General features: G+C 49.4%; 1 protein-coding gene across 13 annotated transcripts in view; it reads right to left on the bottom strand.

The window, feature by feature from the left end:
* Window positions 1–12,947, bottom strand: part of Tmem266 (transmembrane protein 266) — a 110,719-nt gene that overhangs the window by 8,911 nt on the left and 88,861 nt on the right. For all 13 annotated transcript variants that reach the window (XM_076851173.2, XM_076851174.2, XM_076851169.2 and 10 more), the window contains one exon: window positions 3,291–3,480. In XM_076851173.2, the coding sequence (XP_076707288.1) occupies window positions 3,291–3,480 (190 nt within the window). The remainder of the gene's footprint in view (window positions 1–3,290; window positions 3,481–12,947) is intronic.

Consider the following 12,947-nt stretch of genomic DNA (forward strand, 5'->3'; position numbering starts at 1 on the left):
GCAGGGACAGCCGCACAGCAGCCTCTCACTCACTTTGCTCCACCAGGGAGGGAAATCCAGGATGGGTCTCATGACTGCAAATCAGCCCCTCCTTTTCTGTGGAAGCCAGACCAAGGGGACAAAAGTTGTTGCTCTTTTCCAGAAGAACTTTCAGAAAGTTCTTCCCTTCCTTAGGAAGAGAGCAGGGGGAAGTGGCACATGGCTGAGGAAGGGGGAAGGCAAGTTTGAGGCCACCCTCTGCAGCTTAGCAAGGGCCTAAGCAACTTAGTGAGACTCTGGCTCAAAAAATCAAAAGGACGGGCACGTAACTCAGTTGTAGAGTGCCCCTGGGTTCAATGCCCAGTACCAAAAAGAAAAAGATGGTGGTTTCCACATGCCTCAGCTTGGGGAGTCAAGAGTTAGGAGGTTGGGGTGTCTGGGTGTGGACTGTGTGGCAGCCACTGAGCACCAAGAAAGCTGAGCTGCAGGGACCCAGAGGGGATGAAGCCAGAGCCCTGCTTGGTTCAGTTATAGATTGGTAGACTCCATTCAGTGTATTTGAAGAGCAGCTGAGGCTCAGGCCTGGAGGAGCCCTGGAGACACAGGAGCCAGACAGATAGACAAACAGGGCAGCCCTGCATGGGGCCTAGTAGGAGTTGATGTGAGGTCCTGAGGGCTGGGTGTGGTGATCGAGGAGCACACAGAGTTGGATTCCAAGGATGAGAAGTTTGGCACAGTCCAGGCCATCCACTGAACAGTGTGTGGAAAGACTCAGAACACTGACAGAGGCTCCTGGGTGAAAGGCAAGAGGGGTGAAGGAGGTGAGGTTGGGGATCAGCAGGGGTCTCCTGCCACCTATTAGGGGATGAACTACTGTGTTCCTCCCAAATTCATGATGTTGAAGTCTTCAACTCTAGTCCTGGAAGGCAATCTTATTTGAAATCAAGGTGGCTGCATGGGTAATTAGTCAATAGGAGATCATACTGGAGTAGGTAGCCCCGATCCAACATGAATGGGACCTTTATAAAAAGAGGAAATTTGGACACAGACACACAGGGAGAGCGCCATGTGCAGACAGAGATTGGGTGATGCTCCTACAGGCCAAGAAGGGCCAAGGAGTGCCAGCCACCAGCAGAACCTCAGGAATCACCTAGGAACCGGCTCTCTGTTGCAGCACTGAGAGGAACCAACCCTGCCAAACCTTGTTCTCAGACTTCTAGTTTCCAGGACCATGAAACAACTTTCTGCTATTAAGACACCTAGTTGATGGCATTTTGTCATAGGGGTTCCAGAAAACAAATATACCACCCTAAAGGACTTGGGTGTTTTCCTGAGGGACACAGGAAACCAGTCAAGGGTGTCAAGGCATGAAGTATTTTGGGAAGATGGCTGTACAGTGAGGAGAAGGGACTGCAGAAGGCACCTAGGGGACAAAGCTGAGATCAGGAAGCCTTGCAAGGTCCAGAAATGGTGAGGACTGAGTAGTGAAGATGAAGAAGGGAACATTTCAAGGTATATGTAGGAAGTAAACCCAGCAGGTACTGGTGATGGGCTGTGAATCCCATCTACCGGGCCCTGGAGTGAAGGCAGGACTTGACAAGCTATGGCGGAACCCAGATGAGTGTCCAGTTCAGCATGGGAATATGAACAGCCAGTTGCTCGCAGGTGGGCTGCAGGGATGGGGGCTCAGCAGAGCTATGTGTGGAAAGCGTGAAGCCTGGGTCTGCTGGGAGCTCAGGCCAGGGAGTTAGCGCAAGGCTCAGGAGCCTTTGGACTACATCTGGGAGTCTGGGGTCCAGAACAAAAAAGCAGGAATGGCCCCTCATTACTGCCCAGGCCTTGGAGCTCCCAACAGCTGCCTCAGTTCTGGATGTTACTCTGGAGAGCCCAGGGCAGGGAGGGTGAGCAAGAACCTGGAGAGTCTGTGTCCTGAGGACTGGCTGTGAGGATGCAGGTGACCATACCCGGAGGGGAAAATAGTCTGTGAAAGGATGTCGCACCTGGGAGGGCACCTCTCTGTGCATAAAAAACACATCCACGAGGGGAAGGCACGTGGGGGACAGGCCTCAGCTCTGTCTTAGGAAGCAGGTCTTAGAGCCATTTAAAGGGGGGTGGGCTGCTCAGGGAGGTGCTAAGTACCTCTTAGAGAAGGGTGAGCTGGGGGTCTCATGGTCTCTTGGGGGAGTTAGAGATGGGCTTCTCTAACTAGTTTCAGCAGTCCCTTCTGGCCCCCAAATTCTGTGGTTCTAAGATCTGAAAATTTATCAGAACATCACATAGCAAGCTCATTGCCCACACCGGTTCTCAGCAGCATCAGCCCGCAGAGCTTCCTCCCAGCCACCAGTTCCTCATACTTTCTGTGAGGCAGACAGAGCTGGAGCTGAGTCCACTTCATGGAAGGAGCACTGAAGCCTCAAGACATGGGACTGGGGAGTGGCAGAGCCCATCCACAACCTGCTCATTGCTCCAGCAAGGGGACATGGCATGCCAAGGCGAAGTCACCACCAGACACTGCATCAAACTGGGGTTTTGGGTTCTGCAATCCAAGTTCCAAACCCAGTTCTACCCTTTCCTGGATACAAGACCCTGAGTACATCTTTCAACCACCCCATGAGGAAGGCTCACTTTGTTCCCATTTGAAGCTGGCAAAACCAAGGTGCATAAAGATTAAATCCCTGCCCAACGCCACACAGCTGGCTGACAGAAAACCTGGGATTTGGATCTAGAAACATCTCATTTCTCTACAATGCCCTGCCCTGGATTGTGGCCCCGGTTCCCATTTCCACCCACATTGTGGCCATAAATTTGCTACTATCTGCAAAACTTAGGTGCTGGGCTGTTCTGGCCCCAGGACTGGACTTCTTAGCTGGGCCCTGGTAGGTGGCAGTACAATAGGAAAGTCCCAGGCATCTTGGCTCCACCTTCTTCGTGACGTGTCTTTGGATGGCTTTCCTGTGTCTCCATCTCTTCCTCCGTAAAACAGGGAAGTCATGCCTCCCCTGTCACTTGCAATGTGAGCCGCAGAAAGCCTCAAAGAGCGGCCTGTGCTGCTGGAGCACGCATCCAGTACAAGTCTCTAAGATCATGTTCTAGTTTGGATCAGGGTCACTTGACTAAATGCTCTGTCCTAGACTTGGAAAGGTACTCTTGAGGGCACTGGCCTGGCGGTGCCTCCCAACTATAGGCAGAGGAGGGGGCGCAGTCCTGCAAGGAGCTCCGCTGAGCCCCAGCATCTATGCGCAGAATGGGGGGCGTGGCCGGGTGGGAGCGAGGCAGGAAATGCCCTGAGACTCTGGGGACCCGGAACTCACCTTGCGAGGGCCGCAGCTCCTCCACGACGCTCTCCGCGGCTGTCTCCTCGTCCCACGTGCCGGCCTCCACCACCTTGTAACGACTGCGGGGCTGGCTGAGCACGTGCGGAGCCTGCAGCGCAGCCTCACGCTCCGCCGCCAGATCCAGGTCCTGCTGCGCCAGGTGTGCCCGCAGTTGCCGAATCTCAAACTGCAAGAGGCAGAAGGGCTGGGCTGGGTGTGCCTGCAGAGGCAGGGGAGGAACAGGGACCTGTACCCTGACACTTTACTCCTGAATGGGGGACACAGGCGGGAGGAGAGAGCTGAGCATCCAAAGGCTGAATGCTGTGTGCTCCGAAGAAATATCCCAACAATGAGAGTTTCTTATGTTTATGGAGCCTTTTCCAAGTAGTAAGGTGTGATCCTGTGTCTCAGATACAGCATCGTGGGACCCCACTGTGAGGCCATGAGAAGAAACACAACCGTGTTTTTTTGGGAAGACCCCTCGATGGGGAGTCAAGAAACTTGGGTTTCAATCTGGTGCTAGCTGCTTGCCCAGATGTACCACCCCCAGGGGTGCTGGACAAAATGAGAGCCTTCGCCAGGTGCCTTGTACTGACAGGATACCCAGGGAGACCCAGGGCCCATGCAACCAGCCCATCTTGGTATCACCTGCCTGCTTGTCCATCCAATGGCTTCCCTTTCAGTAACATCACTTCCCTCTCCCATGAGGTGTTGGGGAGGATCCTCAGGCAGACAGGATTGGGCAGTGGTCCCTAGCTCTGTGGATGTGGCCTTAGTAATTTCCTTCACCTTCCCCAGTCTTGGTTTCCTTGTGTGTAAATGCAGTTTTCACCTGAGGACTTTAGCTGCTTCCTAAGGGTTTTGTAAAAAAAAAAAAAAAACTACACATTTTAATTTTGATTTCTTTCTTTATTTTTTTGCTGGGGAGAGCTTCTTAGAAAGGCTTCCAAATGCCTCTTGGGTTTGTGGCTGGGATGGCTGTTCACACTCCCAGCCTTCCCAGGACTTCTGGGTGGAGGTGGGCTGACACTGAAGAGCCTTCACTGCCACCTAGTGTCCTGGGCTCCCATTGCATTGCCTCTGTGCAGTGAGAATGGGCAGGAGGGAGGGGACTAGCAGAGTCCAGGGTGAGGTTCCTTCCCTAGAAGGTTCTCTACTTGCCACTCATGCCCAGAAGCATATCTCAAGCTCTGAACCACCACCCACAACCCCACTGGACTCTGGAATATCAGACTCACACCTTCAGCTACCTATGTGGCAGCACCATGTAGCAGTTCACAGGAGTTGCAAACTCAACCTGGCCAAAATAGGACTCCACTTTCCCCCCAAACCTGCTCCTCAGGTGTTTTAATCTCATATTGGTTGGAGTCAGTGTCCGGTCTGCTCCCCAAACCCAGCTCCACCTCCAAATGCTATGCCAAGCTGCCCACTCCCCACCTCTCCTGCCAGCTGTCACCTGGCAGCCACAGTTTCTGCATCCCTCAACTGCCATCTGCAACAGGAGCCACAGGGATTCTGGCAGACCTAAACCACCTCATGACACCTGTCTATAGGTGTCGATGGTTTACCACCTTACTCAGGAGAAAACCCAATCTCCTCACCTTTGGTTCACAAATCGGGTGCATTTACTGGCTCTCCCCACCTGACCAACTGCATCTCACCTGATCTTCCCTTTCTCGGCCCCCACCACACAACCTTCTCATTGTTCCATGTGGACACCAAGCACAGGTGGTCTCAGGCCTCTTTCCCAGCTGCTCCCCTAACCCAGATCACCTGGCCAACTCAGAAAGTCCTCAGAGGACTTTCCCTGACTCTCATACCACATCCACCCAGGCACTCAGTCACATCAGCCTATGTGATTCTCTACATTTCATTTACCACATTCTGATGATTTTGTGTGTTTACTTATTTATTTTAATATCTTTATTCCATTCATTCATTTTTATGTGGTGCTGAGGATCAAACCCAGGGCCCCGCACATGCTAGGTGAGTGCTCTATGGTTGAGCCACAACCCCAGCTTAATTACTTTTATTTTTATGAAAGTAGAATATACACATAACTAAGCATTTACTAACCCTATTGTGGCCAGGCAACAAACCAGCATTGGACAACTTCCCAGTGTCAGTGTCTGTGTGTCTTGGTCTTTGGGACCACTCGGGCTTTCCAGAATTCTCCAGCCTCCTGCCTGGGGATATTCTTCTGTTTGCCTCTGGGCTGGGAGCAGGGCAGGGAAGCAACAGAAGGTCACTACTCTAGGGGAAGGAGGCTCAGCCTGCACCTCTCCCCAGACCCCCGCCTCACCCACTGCCTGCGTGTAGAGTCTCCTGGTTCAGTTTCTCCAGAGGGCAAACCTCTTGACTCTTGCAGGGTGCGGCATAGTTTCCTGGTCCTTTACGATGTGGGAGGGGTTCTTAGGGATTTTAAAAACTGTGTGTGAAGAGTTTCAGCCAACCCCCTGCCTGGTGTCGATTCTCACCACATCGCCCTCCTCCTAGAGCCTCAGGGTTTTACGGGGAGAATTATTCCTTTCCCCTCACCACCCTCCTTTGTAGGCACGTTAATTATAAATTCTCCATTTTGCTAGATCAGTTACACTTTCTCATCTATTCTCCACCTTTCTAAATCCCCTGAAATCTCTTTCCTTTTTCTCCTTCTGGACAAAACTTAAAGAGACAGTTTACTTCTTATGCCTTTTCCACTTTCACTATCATTTTAGTAAAATGATAGTGCAAAAAGAAAAAAAGCAAGAAAAAAACCACAGATAACTATTGTGGTTCCTCCATATTTTCTGTAAGATCTGTTTACCTCTCCTTCACTTCCAGTGGTGTGCTGATAAGAAAAAGAAGAAGAAAGCCTTATTCACTGTGTATGATAATTTTACAATGTAAATACTCTTGCCATGACCAATTTCAAGTCACTGACATGATATCATAGGGAATATGGAAGAAATGTACACAAGTAAGGGACAACTCCCCACCACTGACACCCTTCACCACCCCCCCCCCATAGAGTATAATCTCCAAAACACCAGGGACCTTGCCTGTGTTATTGCTTGGTACACAGGAAGCACTGGGTAGATTGGTAAATGAAAGAAAGAATGAATGAATAAAACTAATTAGTTCAGTTCTGTGGTTTCAGACTGAGCCTAACCCTAGTCACAGCCTGAACACCAATGCTAGCCCAAAGCAGAGACAAAGACTGTGCCCTGACCCTGGCCATGCACTGAGCCCTGATCGTAGTCCCATTCTGAGCCTTCACTTGGATCAGAAACGGAGGCAAATCCTGGTCATAGATTTAGCCCTAACTTTGGTCTCAGACTGGGCTCAGACTCTAGACCTCAACACCCAGCCTGCAAATGGAGCTGAAAGTCTCAGAGAGAGTTGGTCTTGGAGTGGTCTTTTGTGTAGGGGGCAAGGGTGTGAGCCACCTCTCTGGCAGCAAGATCTTTTAGAGGTCATGGAAGGTCCATGAGGTAACCCTGCTGAGCTCTGCTGGGCCGGGAGCCCCTCCTTCTCAGACTGATCTGAACTTCCCATGGGCACACCCAGCCTGCTTTCTCCAAGGCCACACAACTGGTCCTACAGGCCCTGCTAATGGCTTCCTCGGCCACTCTGAAGGGATGCATTATTGATGGCTTGTAATTGATATGGAGCTGCCCTAGAGAGTCCCCCTGGAATTCAGGCCAGACAGCTGGAGGCCAGGGCTTGCCCAGCCCCAAGCCCACATGTGCACACATTGGCACACACACAGAAACAAGTTTTAAACAAAAGATGTGAACTCCAAGTGTGCAGTAGTTCTCCCATTCATTCATTCACTAAGAGGTCAGGGGAAACCTTGTGCAGACCATGTTAGAATTGTTATATATTTTGCAATGAAAATTCCTGTCCCAGCTTGAAGATGGATGACTCCAGCAAGATAGGGGTGAATGTGAAATCTGCTATACAACAGGGAACAAGTCCCCTATGAGAGTCACAAGAGCTGACCCTGGGGTGGTGCTTATGACAGAGGAAACATGATATGTACAAGAGACAGATGATCAGCTCCTGGCGGTGGGGGTCGGGGTTGGCAGGTGCCACTGGGCAGAGTGTTTAGCCATGGAGAGATGATTTAAGGATTTCCATCTTTACTTAAAGAGCAAGAAACCACTGGAATCTTTCACCCAGAAGGGTGGAGCAGGGGCAGTGTTGGTTCAGTGACCCAAATGAGCAGTTTGAAAGGAATACACTGACTGCGGAGGGAGATGGGTCGGATGAGGCCTGGGGGATATGGGAAAACACACTGGGGTTACTGCAGTGTCCAGGTCAGAGAGGACCAGATTTGGACTAGGTGGAGACAGCGGAGATGGAGAGAGGAGGAAGACAAGAGAACTGTTTAGGAGGTGAGAAAGTCAGCACAGGGCATGAACTGGGTGGGGATGAGGGAGAGGGTACCTACTATGGTACAGATTTTTATAAGCTTCATATCCAGAGGGTGTGAGTTAAGAGCTGGATGCTCTCACCCTGAGAAAGAATGATTAACTCCTGAGAGGGAAACTGCAGATGACCAAATGGCTCTCAACCCTGAGACAGGCCAGTGGTCTCAGGATGTTCTAGGGAGACCCTCGAACCTGGCTCCTGACTCCCTCCATACTTAATGTGGTAGCAGGTGCTTCCCCAGCCAACCAAAGGGTGATCAAAAGGTCCTAGGATGTCGGAGCCTCTTCAGTCAGATGGGTAAATTGAGGCCTGAAAGTGGGAAGGAGTCCCACGTGCTGGGGGAGAGAGTGAGGGAAAGGCTAGGACTACCTGGCGCCTCAGCAGCAAGCAGGAAGCAGAGGGCCTCTGGCTTCCAGGCCCTATGGTGTTGGGTCACAGGTCTTGTAGCCTCATCAGTGAGATGGAAGGGACTCAGCCAGAGTATAGGGCAGCTTGATGGAATCAGGCTCCAGGAAAGAGCAAGGACAAAGTCAGGGCTAGAGGCAAGAGCCTGAGCTCTTGGCCCATCAGCCCTCCCTCATTCTGACTTTGACTAAGTCCCTTTTCCTCTCTGGCCTCAATTCACTGTGTGTCCAATAAGAGGAAAGACTAGCGGAGTTCTGAGTCTCCAGGGAGCTCTGTACTAGCTCTGGGACCTGAGCTGGGAAGGATGAAGTGCAGGTGTTAGTTAATCCTGGCTGTTGCCTTTAGGGCCACCCCGCTCCCTGCTGAGATGTCCCACTCCTAGAGGACCTCCTCTTTAGAGAAAGATACATAATCCAGAACCTTTAAAATGCATCATCCACAATGCAGAGCACACAGTAAAAATTGCTGATCAGGCAAATCATCAGGGAAAAATGATCAACTACCAAGACAAAGAGACCCATGTAAATACTTGGGTTAACAATTAAAGACTTCAAAGTAACTATGCTTAATATGTTAAAGAAAATAGCGGAATAGAGGGACAAAGTGAATCCAGCATTCCAGCAGAGAATTAGAATCTAAAAAGCAATAGAGTAAAACTTTGAGAACATTAATATATAGTAACTCGGGACTAGGGTTGTGGCTCAGTGGTGGAGTGCTTTTCTAGCATGCACGAGGCACTGGGTTCGATCCTCAGCATCACATAAATGTAAAATAAAGATATTGCGTTCACCTAAAACTAAAAAAAAATTTTTTTAAATATATATAGTAACTGAAATTAAGCACCTAGTTGCATGGGGTGACAGCAGTCTGGACATAGGAGAAGACAGGGTTTTTGAATTTGAAGGTAGGCTTATAAGAATGCCAAAACTTACAACCCAGAAGGAGAGGGGCAAGGGAGGGAATGAATGCAGGATGGATGGAGAAAGATGTGAGATGTGCTCAATCGACCTAACTTACAAAATTAGAGTCCTAGAAGGAGAAGAAGGAAATAATGGGAAGCACAAAATAAAGGAATCACTGTGGCTAGGAGTGTAGCTCAGTGGTAGAGCATGTGCTTAGCACATGTGAGGCCCTGGGTTGAATCCCCAGCACCAACAAAATCAAAACAAAAAAGAAATCATGGCAAAAACTTTAATGAAAAACAACAACCACAAATATCCTAAGTAGGATAAAAACCCTCACACCCAGACGCCTTGCAGTCAACATGCTGAAAACACAGGGAGAAACCCCACAGCACTCCAGCTCCCCAGGGCTCAAATGGGCCTGGCCTCTGGGAGAAAAGATGCACAGTGGCTTTGATGATGGAATAAAGCCAATCTTCCATTGGTAAACTGGACTGGCAGGAAAAAAAGAGTATCCCCAGACTTGGACAGAATTAAAGTGCAGTCACAGCCCCACTTAATGCACATCATTAGCAAAGCATTTCTAATCAGATAACCTGACCAGATCAGCTGAGATGCACAGGGAAGCCCGAAGCGTGCATTACTGGAGTGGATGGGCCCCTTCCGTGGGCTGGGTTTTTAATGCATGCCCTGGCAGGGCCAGACCCACTGGGGCCCAGGGTGGCCACACCCAGCTCTTCTCTGCCTTTAATGCTGTGGTTGTGGAGTCCAATTGACACGGGCCTTGGCCTGATCAATGCACACTTTGGCCAGAAGCTCGACGGTATCTAATGCAATGTAATAATTTTGCTCCATCCTATTAGTGCTGTCTGCACAGGCTGTCCTGCCTTCAAACCCATCTGCTATTGGGATGGCATCCAATGTTTATTTCCATTAGTTTTGCCATTGTTGGTAACAATAAAAATCAGGAGACAGTTGCAAACTAATGATTTAGGAGCAGGGTGAAGCTGAAATTGACCTTGGCCCCTTTCCATCCACTGTGAAGATGACGGGTAGTTGGCCATAAATTTAAATTATGGCAAAAGGATAACATAAGTTATTCCTCTGATGGCTAATTTTATCAACTAAATAGGCTTGTCATTAAAGCTATCGGCTGTTTTACAAATCACTTCCCATGTTTAAAAAAAAAAATCACTTTCCACAGTAGAGATCTTGAATAATCCAGGTAACAAAAGCTATTGTGCTAAGCTGGGGGTTTTTGGGCCTTTGCAGGAAAAGAAGGAACTCTCTGGAACAAGCCATTGTCAAGCCCCCTCCTCACACCAGGGTAGAACCTCTTGCCTGTTGTTTTCCTGCTATTTCTGTCCTGCAAAGCTCCTTCTCCCAATTATGGAACCATCTTCAAAGGTGAGAGGTTTGTGCAGATCTGTGGACATTCTCTCAGAGATGATGAACACCGGGGCCCAGGGCAAGGCTAGAAAGGGAGGTGGGCCCCAGTTTCCATCCTAACCCCCCCTGCACCTACCACGTCTGCCCTGCATGTGAGTATGGAAGGGAGTGGCCTGATATCACCTCCTTTCCCCGGCCTACCTCTAACAGAAAGAGTCAAGATCACCACCATGGGTGCAGCTTAGTGATAGAGCATTGCCTGGGTTCAATTCTCAGTGCTGAAAAAACATTATCTTTTGTTTCTTCAAGAAACAGGCCAGGGAGCTGAGCTGTCCACCAGGTGCCTGCTGTATGGGAATGAGGAAAGGCGAGGGAGTCCTTGAGCCTGTTTCTTTGGTTTATGGGTTAGGTGACTTCTGTAGGTGATTGTTTTCTCTTCTTGGGCACACAGACCATTTCTGTCAGCATCTGGTACTTTAGGTGGGGGACCATGTAACTGAGTCTTGCCAATGAAATAGGGGCAGAAGCAACATCACCACTTCCAGGCCTGGCCAATAAAAACCTGTGGTGCCCAATTCTCCAGTCTCCTTGCTCACACACTGGCTGACTTTGGAAGACCCAGTGGCCTTAGGAGAGAAGGAGCCACAAGATGGAAGGAGCCTGGGGGCCAGAGTGACTGTAGAACAGAAGATCCTCCATGTCCCACACATTGCAACCAGCCCATGCCATGCTGTTAGTGACAAATGCACTCTTTTTTGTGTGTTAGGCTGCTGAAATTTCTGGATTTGTTTAATGTGGCAGTTAGTGGCACTCACCCTGACTAAAATGCCCCACATGGATGCCCCACTTCCACTTAGGGAGATGAGGCTTCAAGGTCTGTTCCCAGCCCTTCCTTGACAAAGTGTACCTGGGCAGCTTCTGAGCCTCAGTCTTTCCACCTGTAAAGGTTTAGTAGTACCTGGCTTCCCAACCTTAACCATCAACATCAACGTGAACTCAAGTATATGACAGCACATTTGTAAATGATCACCATTATGCACATCAAATCAGTATTATCTGTACTCTTTCACACTTACTGAGAGCCTCTATATCTAGTACTGGATTTAGTGTAACCCTCACAGCATCCACATGATACAGCCTTGTTGCCTATATTTATCCAATGAAAAGCCTGAGTCTTGGGGACAGAGGATTGAACCCACCAGCTCCCTGTGTAAGTGAATTTTCTCCACCCTCCAACTACCTACAGGCAACTCCTCTTTTAGGAACTGAGGTTTTTATAAGTTATAGACCTGTCCTAAGGGGCTTACAGGTTCCATTGGTCTCCCTGGAGGCTGGGCTCTAAGTCACCCTACATTAAAACCTCTGTTCCTCCCTCAGTATTTTGCTAACAGTCTCAGGCTGCCCAGGAAGGAAAAAGCAGAGAAGAGAGACTAACTCCCATAGTGAACCAGATTGGATCATATGATGTTGGACCAAAGGCTGTTGCAAGACCTAAAGGGCAGCCAGGCATGGTGGCACATGCCTGTAATCCCAGCACTCGGGAGGCTGAGGCAGGAGGATCATGAGTTCAAAGCCAGCCTCAGCAAAAGCAAGGTACTAAGCAACTCAGTGAGACCCTGTCTCTAAATAAAATACAAAACAGGACTGGGGATGTAATTCAGTGGCTGAGTGCCCCTGAGTTCAATCTTTGGCACCAAAAAACAATAACAACAACAAACCTTAAAGGGCAAAGGGCAGGTAGAAGAAAGGTTACAGAATGTGCTTCAGTATTAGAGCAAGATCCTGGGCATGGATGTACATAATATTTCAGAAGTGGGTTTGTAAGACGAGCCAGAAGAATTTAATGTTGCATTGATTTAACTGCTGCGTCTAAGTTAGCTTTGATTCCTGAAGCAGCCAGGACAAAGACAAAAAGTTCACACTGTATCCCTGAGAGTCAGCCATGAGAATCCCTCTGTGTACCAGTGAGATTAGAAACTTCTGGCTGCAATTGAGACAGAGAGCCAAGTAAAAGTGAGTACAAGAGCTTTCAGCTGAGGGGGTGTTGGATTTGGGTGATTTGCCTCTGTCATAGCAATGGACAGTCTGGATGCAGACTGTGAGGGTTGGCTAGAGCTCAAGAAGTGCCTTCCTCCCCTCCCTGGGTAGGTGTCTTTTAGAGATGAAGTGCACACAGTGGGAATCATGGGAATGAGGGAAGCAGTGAATCCCTGTCACAACTGGAGAGACCCTGTGGTCCAGCATGGATGGTACTGGAAAGAGCCATAAGAGACCTCTGTTTCCATCCCACTCCCCAAACTATGGTGCAACGTTGAATACAACTTTCCCTTCTCTGGGCCTCGGGTTCCCCATCTGCAAATCTTGGTTTGGCCTCTTGTCTTTAATACAAGGTGTTCTGGGGCACTTTGGGCAGGGCCTGTGGCAAGAAACGAGCTGCTATGTGATACAGATGAAATGCACAAGGTCTCATGCAAATTGGAAAGCCATGTCACCAGAGAGTCTCCAGTAAGAAGCAATTTAATTTTTCTAAAAAGCTAAGATT

Source organism: Callospermophilus lateralis, chromosome 3, assembly GCF_048772815.1.
Source record: "Callospermophilus lateralis isolate mCalLat2 chromosome 3, mCalLat2.hap1, whole genome shotgun sequence".
Lineage (NCBI taxonomy): Eukaryota > Metazoa > Chordata > Mammalia > Rodentia > Sciuridae > Callospermophilus > Callospermophilus lateralis.